This window comes from Callospermophilus lateralis, chromosome 3, assembly GCF_048772815.1.
Source record: "Callospermophilus lateralis isolate mCalLat2 chromosome 3, mCalLat2.hap1, whole genome shotgun sequence".
Taxonomy (NCBI): Eukaryota; Metazoa; Chordata; class Mammalia; order Rodentia; family Sciuridae; genus Callospermophilus; species Callospermophilus lateralis.
In genome coordinates this window covers 97,482,874-97,495,342 of record NC_135307.1, presented here as the reverse complement: position 1 = coordinate 97,495,342, position 12,469 = coordinate 97,482,874, and the positions used below count along the sequence as shown (strand labels likewise).

Below are 12,469 nucleotides of genomic sequence, written 5' to 3'. Positions count from 1 at the left end.
GTGGTTAAGGGCCCCTGGATTCAATCCCTGGTACCAACGAGTAAAAAAAAAGTAACTGAAGACTTGTGTCAGTTTTTCCTTTTGAGAAATCTGTTTCCCAGATTTTCTGGAAACTGGCTATTTCTTATGCCCCAAACCTTCTCATTCCTTCCCTTCAGATCATAAAATTTCCTTTGTTATACACTCCTTACCTGTGACCTGTGGATCTACCACTTTCTTACACACCCGAGGAATCCCAGACCCCCTTGTGCCTCTGACAAGGTCTCAGGCAAAACTGTGATTCTACACTAGAGACATACATCTCAGGAGTGGGAATAACACATGATTATGAAGCAATGCCACCCTACTATGTACTAATGTCTTTTCAAATTATAAATGATTTACTTTAGTTCACTTCAATACATTGTATATAAAACAATGAGAAATGGAACTTTATAATACTTAAATAAAATAAATTACAAGATGAATTGGGTCAGATTCTTGTAGTTGGTAGATTATAAGTCTTCAGTGCACAAGTTTTATGTCCTTCTTTAGGGGTTGTAAGAAAGATACTAGAATCTTTATAGATTCAAAATATCTCATTTAAAGTATATGAAATATTTAGAGAAGAAGTAAACATCCTAACTGGCTCTGGCTGGGTCTCCATGGGGCTCTAAGAGTGTATCATAAAGAAGGGCTACTGGGCAGGGAATCGTCTGGTTTCTGAGCTTCGGTGCCCTGTCCAGACCTTCCCACACTCTCCCTTTCTGTCTCCCACCTCAGGATTCATGCCTATATGTTAGTGCTTATTCTGGGCTGTAAACCAATAACATTGACCATTTTTTCCTGTTGTCCTGTGGGCTCCTGGAGGTCATACCCCATCCACCCCACATTTATCTTCATGCTGGTGAGATGGGAGAGAACTGAAGGAGAAAAGTCCTTTTGGAGGTGGCAGGGATCAAAAGTGTGGGGGAGCAGTCAGTCATGAGAAAGAATAGATCTTGCTTGGGGACAAGGAGACCTGTGGAGGCCCATGAGTTTACAGAAGGGGAGGAGAAAAGCACTCACCGCATAGTCTTGATCAGTTCTAACAGCTAAAGGGGGTGGGGGCAACACTGAGAGACGCTGACCACATGCAGTCACAGGGTGAGTGGATGCGGATTCATGGGATCAAACATGCCTAAGTTTGCATCCTACAGAGGGCAAAGAATTGGGCCCATGAAGTGGTCCTCAGGGATTAACTGGGATCCTAGCCATGTGAATGGGCAGGAGATTCAAGGGGTAAGTGAGTGCCCAAGAGTGAGCATGGTCATGCAGGTGGAGAGGAACAAGAAGGCTGAGCGTAATACCTAGATAAGGAGATTAGGGCCAGTGGCTTTCACACCTTCACACTGCAGCAGAAACTTCTCACCTTCCTGCCCAGTTGGTCAGTTGGTTGTTGGCTGGTCGGTTCCAAGTGTGACTCTGTGGAAGGTAAGCAGGGGTGAATGTACTCAGGTTTTCTTAAAAGCTAAGCAGGGTGTCCAGGTGCATACAGACCAAGGTTCCCAGGGGCTTCCTGTATAGTGGGAACCTGGGTTATAGTTTATTTGTTGTTGTATATTCTCATTTTCTTCAAGTTGCATGAATTCATACATTATTGGTGGAACTGCAAATTGGTGCAATCCCTCAGAAATTAGGAATGAAATCACTATTTGACCTAACCAGGTCAAATATCCCACTCCTCAGCTTATATCCAAAGGATTTAAAATCAGCATACTACAGTGATGCAGCCACATCAATATTTATAGAAGCACAATTTGCAATAGCTTAGCTATGGAACCAACCTAGGTGCCCATCAACAGATGAATGGATAAAGAAATTGTGGTATATGATAGAAGGTTTTTGACACTGAACATGTTATAGCTGCAGGGAGCCTGCGAGATACATCCACGTTGTTGCATGTATCAACAGTTTATTCATTTTTTGTTGTCTGAACAGATCACTATTTTTCTGGCCTACCACTGGTGAACATTTTAATTTTTCTAGCTTGGGACTAGTATGAATAAAGGTATTAGGGCATTCTTATTCATATTTTCTTAAGGAAATAAGTATTCATTTCTGTTGAATACATACCCAAAAATAGAACTGCTGAATCACAGACCATGTGCATGTTTACACCAGTAGGTCCAACCAACCAGTTTTCAAAGTAACTGTACCAGTTTGCATTCCCACCAGCAAGGAAATATAGTTAAATTCCTACATTCTTGCCCATACTCTATATGGCCATATTTTTAATTTTAGGTATTCCAATATGTAAGCAGTAGTATCACACTGCGGTTTTAATTTGCATTTCTTTGATGACCAATAATGTCCAGCACACTTTTATATTTTTGCCTATTGGAGGAGTGCCTGTTCAAGTCTTTTGCCCATTTTTAAAATAATTTTTATTGAGATATAAAGCACATGACTTAAAACTCACTATTTTAAAAAGATTCAGTGGTGTTTAGCATATGTACAAGGATGTACAATCTTCACCACTGATTCCAGAGCATTTCCATCACCTCAAAAAGAAACTGCATACCCATCAAGCAAGTCACTCCCAGTTCCACCCCTCCCCTCCCCTGCCCTCAACAACCACTAAGCTATTCTCTGCCTCTATGGCTTTGCCTGTCCTGGACCTTTCATATAAATGGAATCATATGTGGTCTTTTTTCTGACGGTTCCCACAAAATAATATTTTCTACATTCATCAATGTCACACCAGATTTCATTCTTCTTTATTGCTAAATAACAATCTGCTATATGGATATACTACATATTTATCCATTCTTTAGTTGGTGGATATTTGAGTAATTACTTTTTAGCTAGTAATAATGCTCCCCACTTATCTTGGGTATATACCTAGAATTGGGCTGCTGGGCCATATAGTAGCAATTCTATATTTAACTTTCTGAGTAATGGCAAATTTTTTTCCACAGTTGCACTACTATAGAATGGCTACCCCACTTTACATTATTACCAGCAATGCAGGAGGGGTCCTTGGCCCATTTTCAATTGAGTTAATGGAGTACTACATTAAAAGTAAAAACTGAAATATACCCTATATCTCCAACAATAGGAGGATGGTTTAATAAACTGTGACACTCCATAGTATAGAATAATACTGAAGCTATTGCCAAAAAAAGGTAAATCTATAAGCATTAACAGAGTAAGTTCAGTGAAAATGGGAGCATTTTTTACTTTTTCTTGTCAAAATACTCTTTGAGGTATTTGCCCTAGTTGTGAAAAATTCCCTCATCCTAAAAAAGGATGATTGACAATATGTATAATGAAACATACTAAAATGAAACATGGCTCATGACAAATACCAAATGAAAATATCAGGATATAGAAATAGAAACAATATACGTAAACAATATGACCCCCAATGATCTTAAACATCTACCTCATATATATCAAAATATGAAAAGGAGCCCCTCTGGGAGGGTGAGGATTATAAATAATTAATTCTTAAACCTTTTTGAGTTTTTCTTCAGACTTTCTACAGTGAACATCAGTAACATATGTAGTTTAAAAACACTTGCCTAGTACACCAAAAGCTCTCGGTTTGATCCCTAAGAAGAAAGAAAGAAAGAAAGGGAGGGAGGGAAAGAAAGGAAGGAAGGAAGGAAGACAGACATGCAAAGAAGAAAACACATATTAAGCAAAATCTAGAAGTTCAAAATAGTATATAAGGAGTGTACACATATATGCTTATAAAGATACTAGAAGAAAACAAAATGTTAACAGGTCAGTTGCTGGTGTAGGCCATATAGGTAAATAGTTTCCTAATTATTTGTAATGAATAGTATAAGTGGTTTTTATAATTTGAAAAAAAATTAAAATTCATAGAGAAGAAAAATGTTGTCTCTGTCCACATTAAGAACATTGGCAATTTTTTCTGCTTCTACTTTCCTAATCTCCCATCACTCCCGGCTGTCCTCTTCCCTCTTCCTATAGTCCCTTGGGCTGCTCTTGCCTTCCATTCCTGTAGCTACTGCTCTGTCCAACGTTCATTTCCTCTCCTCTATAACATGGAAATAATCTCCTAACCTTGTTGGCTGCCCTGCTGTCCATTTCACTCTGACCTACTTCTGCAAGCACAAATGCTGGAATAATCCACTGGAACGATGTTGCTCTCCTGCTTAAAGCCTGTTCTAATGCTATTACTGGGTGTCCTCAGCCTGACATTAAAACCGGCTGCCTTTGCAGGGTAGGGGAGTGGGAGACATGTTTACTGAGCCCCAGGGTGGGCAAACTCTCCTTTCACGACAAAACAACTTGATCACACTGGCTCCGCAGTAAAACTACATCCAGGCTCAGGCTCCATCACTGACCTCATTGTGTAGTCCCTCCACATTTCCTTAGCTGTGACACAGATGTCCTGCCTCCCTCCCTCCTGGGGCAGTTGTGAGAGGCTAGGGCCAAGTGCTCTGTGGCAGTCGGTAACTGATTGCCTTGTAATTTCGCTCTCTAAGGGACTGCCCTCTACTCCTCTGTCACCTAGAGTGCTCAATTGCTGTGCCCCTCCCTGCCCCTTTGCTACAGAAGTTCCCCCAACTCATGAGCTCCCATTCCTTCTCCAGCCCCATGGTGACCTCTACATGGCAGACTTTCCCCTCAGAAGTGTACCCATTGTCACCTCCCCCACAAAAACATCCCTTTCAAGTTTGGCTGCGTAGAAAGTCTCAGATCAGAGCCCCCAGATGTCTCTGTTCGAGGAGTCATTTCTTTGAATCTTAACCCTCTTTGGATCACCTACTAAACTCCCCCACTTAACTGCCTTGTCCAGTTTCCAACATTACATCACAGTCCTTCAGAATTCCCAAGAAACCTAGGCCATATTGTAGATATCTCCTCTCTTCTTCCCTCTCTCACGCCAAGCCCCCTCTCCTGCTCCTTCCTAAGCATGGTCCAAGGCCACCCCACTGCCTAGCTTTGGTCTGGGCCTTCATTAGGTCTTGCCATAGGCTCTTTTTGCTCTTTTCTCTGCATTTTTTTCCCCCACAAAGCTGTTGCTGTTCCTGCTGCTACCACTCACAGGTGCACCCCCTATATTTCTGACCTTGAGACAGTGCTTTAAGCATTGCATCTTAAAATTTACCTAACAATCCTATGAGGAATGATTTTGAGATTTCCATTTGGTAGACTAGCAAACAAAAGCTTCAGGAGGTCAAGGAACTCACCTGACCAGAGGGCTGGGATCTGCGCAGCTAGAACCTGTATCTTCAGCCACTAGATGGTGATATTTCCCCAAGGATGCCCTCCCTTGAGTGGCCTGGGCCCATCTTGACTTTTGAGTGCAAATAAGGACCTGGGTGTTTGACTTCCTGTTAATAAAGGGGATGCTTGCTTTGCAAGGAACCAACTCCACACTAACTCGGCCTCATATTTTTGGTTGGGATCAGACTCCACCATTTCCTAATTCTTGTCTTTACTTCAAAAGTTCACCCAGAGAGGAGGAATGGTTTTTTAAAATTTTAGATTTAGTATTCATTACAACAATGTTTTCCATCCTGAAACCCCACAGAACTGATATTGTGCTACAAAGATCCACTGGGAGGGTTCCGCAAGTCACCAAAACAACCAGTTAGACATGTTGACTTAAAAAGAACACTACTCTCTGGTGCTTTCTCAGGTGTTGACCCAGTGTATTGCAATAAATCAAAGGTTACAAATTAACTGCTGTGATTTATCCCACATGTACAGGTCTAAGCAGCTACCACCACAGAAGGAAGCAGAGGTGCTACAAATCTAAAAGCACTGGTTTTCTCTCATACCTGCCCTTTCTTATTTCCTTTCAGAAACACCTTGGGTGAAAGATGTGTGATCAGACCTTCTTAGTTAACGTATTTGGCTCCTGTGACAAATGTTTCAAACAAAGAGCTCTGAGAACAGTTTTCAAGAAATCACAACAACTCAGCTACTGCTCAATATGTGTAGAACTTGTAAGTGCTATTTTTTTTTTAACTGTGAGTTACCTGTCTTAGAACAATATTTAATGACAGTCCTGTGAAAAATTAGTTGCCGTAGAATCAGTTTACAGAACACATGCCCGGGCTTGTGAGGCAGTGTGGCACAGGGGCACAGGGTGTTGACTTTGGTGTTTGACTGTGGTGTAGGGTGCAAGTCCTGCTTGTGTTCTAGGTGGAGGTGCCACCAGTTCTTACTACTCTCCTGAACCCATTTTCCCATGTGGAAAATAAGAACATTATTAGCATCTGCATCAGGGGGGGTCTGTGAGGCTCCAGTGAATTCATTTAGTAAGGTGTTTCAACAGCCCCAGCACAAAAAACATTCAATGAATATGTGAGCTGTTATTTCTCAGGCCTAATGCTTTTTTCTTTAGTCTTCACCAGTCTGTGAAAGAAGCCACCAAGCTAAAAGACACTGGAAAATAAATAGCCTGGGACCATCTTCCCAAGGACCCTGTCCCAGCTGTGTGTACAGCTTGTCTGAACATTTTGGGGCCTCAGAATAGTGAGCAAAATTAGCTTCCAAAAGGCCTTCTTGGCTAAGATTTTGGGAAGGGTTATGAACTGAAACACAAATCCTAGAATTTTTTTTCGAAGTACACAAAAATCATGTCCTCACCAGAGGTGGTTACGCACAGGTTTCAGATCTTGCAGTAAACATGTCCAACAGAGTGGCTAAAATTCTAGGTATTAGTCATATCTCAGAGGATTTGCAAAGCTGTGCTAAATAGTGTGGCTGAGCAGAGCCCCCACCTGGTGAAAAGTGGTAAAGCACTCTTCCAGAAAACCCCAACTGGAAATTCCCACAATATCAACAAATTTTTAAAAAATGTGTGTGTGTGTGTGGGCAGGGGGTGGGGGGGTGCGGGGAGGGCAGAGGAAATAGAATAGAATAGAAGAATTTTTTTTTTTTTTTGGTACCAGGGATTGAACTCAGGGGCCTGGACCACTGAGCCCCATCCCCAGCCCTATTTTGTATTTTATTTAGAGTCAGGGTCTCACTGTGTTGAGCCCATCTCTAGCCCTATTTTGTATTTTATTTACAGACAGGGTCTCACAGTGTTGCTTAGCACCTCACTATTGCTGAGGCTGGCTTTGAACTCGTGATTCTCCTGTCTCAATCTCCTAAACTGCTGGGATTGCAGGCATGCAGGTGCCTGGCTTCTACCCAGTTGAAAAGAGATAGGCAGTTGAAAAGAGAATTTATTTCCAGGGGGGACGGGTTGGGGTTGTGGCTCAGTGGTAAAGCACTTACCTAGCACATGCGAGGCCCTGGGTTCAATCCTCAGCACTACATTAAAAAAATAAATAAATAAAACAAAGGTATTGTGTCCAACTACAACTAAAAAATAAATAAATAAATATTTCAGAATTCACTTCCAAAGATTAGTAGAGAAAGCGGTGGGGGATACAGGAAATGATATTGGCCAAATTACATGGCTAAACTGCTGTTGTGTGCATGTACAAATATGTAACAATGGATCCCACCATTATGTACAACTATAATGCAACAATAAAAAATATGGGGAAAAAAATCACTCCCAAAAAGCAAATGGCAAGTAAACATAAAAAGATTTTGGTACAACATGGGAATTCTGATGTCTCTTGGGGCTCCATGTAATGGGACTCTACCTGTAGTACATTTTTTTTCTAAACTTGTCTCTGCAAATTGTAAAACTGCAGGCATTCAGTTCTTAAAACAAACCTGCTTGGGAGGGGGCCTACCCTCCTGCTGTTGATTAATCTAAGTCTTCTGGTTTTAAGCAATTTCCTCTGTGGGCAGAGGAGCCCAGAATCCCAAACCTCGGGTCCTTTGTTGCATGGGAGCTTCTTCCCAGCTCAGAGGACCTGCCAGGGCTCTTCCAGGGGTCAAGCACCAGCCATGTCCACCACAAGCACTTGGGGGTTCCCAAATAATCCTATGGCTGAGGAGACATCCAGTGACTGACAGTTGGCTTTTCATCCAGATGTTCTAGATCATGTAGACACAGCCCCTCAAAGGACCCTTTTCATGAACAGAGGTGACTCTATAACTCAACCGCAGCTGAAATGTAGCTGACCGCAACTTTTCTGATCTCCAGGTTCCCCACTCCTAAAAGGGAGCTAACACCAAAGTTCAGGAAGGCATTTTGCCATCATGACTTCATCTCTAGATGGTAGATTCCCCAGACTGGAGGTGATTTGGGGTTTATTTTACAGAGAACACCAGTATCAAGTGCCACCCACCACAGTCTCCACAGGCAGGGACACCCTGGGCTATACACAACCCAGAGTGGGTCCAGAAGCACCAGTCTAAGGATACTAGGAAACGATGCTTCCTTGCTAGGGCCTCCTGAGATAGCCCCGTGGGAAGCGCACCCCATAATCTATTGTCCCATTTAAGTTACTTCCTGTGGATTGCTCAAATGTATCAAACAGCTTCAATAATATTAACGTGTGTGCCACACGTTGCTCTGAATGCTCTACATTGTCTGAAGAAGGTGCTACCCCATTACAGAAGAGGAGCCTGAGTCTGAGAAGTAGATGGCTCCAGGCCACATGGCAGAGTCAACACTTGCTCCCAGGAAGTCCAATGTAGACAGAGCCTGAGCCAGCCTTTAATCTTGTGACACTTCAGATCAAAAACAGATGTAATATTTTGCCTTCACATTTTATTTTTATTTTAAATGTGTACTTTAGTAGTATAAAAATATTTCTCTATTTACATAATTTATGTACTTATTTTAATGACATAATTTATATATATATATATATATATATATATATATATATACACATTTATATTTATATATTGTTTTATATACCCACGAGATAAACTAGCCTTAACTGAGCACCAACCATATGCCAGTATTATGCTAAATGCTGAGGATAAATGATGAATAAACCTATATTGATTGGCAGGGAGAAGGGAATTGGCAGTTAATGATCATCTGCTATGTATGGAGAAGTCTGCTAAGAGTTTTCACACCCCATTTGTCCTCTCCAGGATTTATAACTTTGATTTTCCTTCCCATTCTTCACCTAAGAATGCCTCAGAGAAGGGGAAGAAAAGAGGCTTGGGCTGGATGGTCCACACCCAAGTCCAAAGGCTTGTTGATGGGGCCAGGCTAGCTGGGTCCAAATCCTGCCTTTCCCTTTTTCTGGCAGTGTGACCCCTGAGTGATTACTGAGCTTTTCTGTGCCTCAGTTTCCACATCTGTAAAATGGACATAATAGTGCCCATTCAGGGTGACTCTTGGGAGCATCAAGCGAGTTATTCATTAAAGCCCTTAAGACAGCGAAGTGTGCCTGGGAGAGAGAGGGTGATGTGTTGTCCCTAAGACACTAATTCGAGTTCTTAAGAAAAATGTAGCAACCCTTCATTCTAGGGGTAGGAAGAGTTCTCAAAAGTCACTCTTGCCAAATGGCTGAACAGGAGCTTAGAAGCCCTGTGGCTGGGTCTGTGCACCGAGGCCCTCTGACCCACACCACCCCTCCCGCGGCCCCCAGGACAGGAGCCAGATTGCCCAGTGAAGAAAGGAAAAGCAAAACTAAGGGTGGCCTCCCAATGTCTCAGAGACCACTGAGCTTCTCAGCAGCCAGAACTAGTTATATTTTGGAAGCTGCAGAACTAGCCAGTGTCAGAGCCGGTGTCAGAGGCGTGGGCCAGGCCTCCTTGCCCTCTCCTTCTTTGTCCTCTCCGCAAGCAGGAGCCACCAGATGCGAATCAAGTCCCTGGGAGTCGTGGAGGGAAAGGACTGTATTTCTGGGACGTCACCAGCACCCACCCCATCCCACCCCCGGGAGCTAGGAGTCCTGAGTTGAACCCCAACGTGACCTTTCACCACGCGTAGGTCTCCCGCAAGTCACGTTCCATCTCTGAGCCTCAGTTTCCCCGCACTAAGATGGGCACGACCCTCGCTCGCTTCTCCCGGGTGCGGTGGGCGCAGCAACGCTACCGCGGCTCCCCGCGGGGCACAAGCGCCGGGTTGCGGAGGGGCGCGGGCGAGGCGGACGGAGGGAGGGGGGCTGCCCGCGTCATCGCCGGAGGGCGGGGCCGCGGGGCGGCGCTCGGGGGTCACGGCGGCTGGAGCTGCGCCCGCCGCGGCTCCGCGCCCGCCCGGCCTCTCCGCCCGCTCACCGCATCCCCGCTCGGCGCTTCCCTCCCGGCCGTGTCCGCGCGCAAAGATGGCAACCGACGGGCTGCAGGAGAACGAGACGCTGGCGTCGCTGAAAAGCGAGGCCGAGAGCCTCAAGGGCAAGCTGGAGGAGGAGCGGGCCAAGCTGCACGACGTGGAGCGTGAGTGCGGGCCGGGGCGGGGGCTGCGGCCGGGAGGGGCCGGGGGAACGGACGGGCAGCCAGGCCCGCGCGGCGCAGGTGGAGGCCGGGCCCAGGCGCGCTGGCGCGGGGAGCGGGCCTTGGATGGCCTGGCACCTTGCAGAGTCCCGGTCCCTGGCTGGCAGAGGATCTGGCACCGGTTCGGTCATCACCTGCCGGGAAGATGCAGACCGCCCCTCCCGGGCGGGGGCGAGAGGATGCCAATGGTGACCAGCGCCGAGAGCCCGTGTGGGTGCGGCCTAGGGATAAAACTGCTTTGATTTTTAAATCTTTATCTGGCTTCTCCATCACTGTTGTGTCCTTTTTAGTTTTGATTTTGCAAGGATGGAGACACCCATTTCATACCTCACTTTTCTACTGTCCCCCCTGCAGGGAAGCCGCAGGAACTAACCAAATCCAACCATTAGTTTGTTTAAGGCAGTTTAAGTAGCTCTCGCACAGATGCACAGACTGGCATAAAAGGGCAATAGCGGTGTTAAATAAACTTACATTATTGACCACCACCATGATTCAGAGCCAGTTCTGATCTTTTTGAGGGAGCACTTGACTTGGCCAGATCAGCTTTTCTTTTTCTTGGTCAAATGACTCCTCCTTGGCAGAACTTGGGCTAAAGGCCAGGCTTGGGACATTGGTCTTATCTCCTACCGTTTGGCGTAGGAGACAGCAGCTCCCCTTGCTGAGAAACGCTTTCCTCCGGGCTTCTGTAAGTAAAAGATTCACCAAGTCCCTATATAGTTTAGAAATGTGTCTAACTATAATTAAATATTGACCCGCAATAATGTAGTTAAGTAAATTGGGAATTATTTTTCTTATATTACAAGAGGTTCAGCTTCTCAGTATTCCTTCAGGGACCCAGGCCTCTCTGCCTTTCTTCTCCACACTTACAGCACTGGCTTTTGCCCCATGACTATAATATGATTGCCTCAGCTCTACACATCATTTCTGTATCCAAGACAAGAAGAAAGGAAATGTGGGCACCAGTTTCCACTTTCTCTTTCCCTCCATTATTTACCTGTTCCTTGGCCAGAACTATGAGATGTATCTTTTCAACAGGGAACCCCAGAGGGTGGATTTTCATTCCAAAAGTGGATGCTGCTGCTGGCCTGCCAAAAGCAGGGTACCATCCAGGGATGGGCCCAAATTTTGGGTTCTCTATCCACAGTGGAAGGGTCTATTCCAATATGTGTTCTCCCTTATTCCCTGCAGCTTCTAAACCACTTTTCTTGCATTATCTTGTAAAACCTTTTTCCTATAAGGTTCTTGTCACCCACTGATCTCTTCTCTTCTCTCACATGTCGTCTCCTGACCTCCAGCCAGGCTCCCTTGTTTCTTAAGAACTTAGGCATTTTTTTTTCTTTTTTTAATTATTTATTATTTTTTAGTTGTAGTTGGACACAATACCTTTATTTCACTTGTTTATTTTTGTATGTGGTGCTGAGGATCGAACCCAGGGTCTCACACGTGCGAGGCGAGCGCTCTACGGCTGAGCCACAACCCCAGCCTAACTTAGGCATTTCTTAAGACTGTGTCTTGGGTCTTGCTTTTGATCCTAAGCCTCACAAGGGTAGCCCTTATGACATAAGACCCTCACTCCACCACAACCTCCTATTCCATATGCACCTGGGATCTTGTCAGTGTTCAGAACTGTTCCTCCTCCCAGAACTCTTAATTGCTGCAACCTGCTCTTAACAGTTTCTCCCAGGAGAGATCTTTTAGGACCCTGCCTCTTCTCTCTTCCAGTCTTGTCCATTCTTCTCTTCCCTATAAATCCAGCATGGATGCCTTGGTCCAGCATTTCAGCAACAATCTTGCCAAGTAACCTTAACTCTGGCCTTCCTGTCTCTTCATCAGAGCTGCCTGGTAAAGCCTCAGCTCTGGATGAATCCTTCATTTCCTGCTCCTGAACACAGATGCTGCTGGAGAAAAGCACCAGGAAGCACATGGATACCGTTATCATTCTAGTCACTAAGTCGCCTGGGCTCTCAGAGCTGCTCAGCAGTTTCCCTGGTCAGCTCCCCACCTTGACAGTTCTAGGCTTTCTGCACCTCTGTGCAGGACTCTGACTCCTCTCTCCCCCATCTCTGTATTCTCACTTCCTCTTCCACAGAAAATAGAAGCCAATATGTTGACCCCTTCACACCACCACCACCTCTCAGTTCACACTTACAAACTTTCC

General features: G+C 44.8%; 1 protein-coding gene across 1 annotated transcript in view; it reads left to right on the top strand.

Annotated features, from left to right (window-relative positions):
- The first annotated feature begins 10,113 nt into the window (after nucleotides 1–10,113).
- Nucleotides 10,114–12,469, top strand: part of Gnb5 (G protein subunit beta 5) — a 40,777-nt gene continuing 38,421 nt past the window's right edge. The window contains exon 1 of the mRNA XM_076850795.1: nucleotides 10,114–10,254. Coding sequence (XP_076706910.1) covers nucleotides 10,143–10,254 — 112 coding nt within the window. The 5' untranslated portion in view covers nucleotides 10,114–10,142. The remainder of the gene's footprint in view (nucleotides 10,255–12,469) is intronic.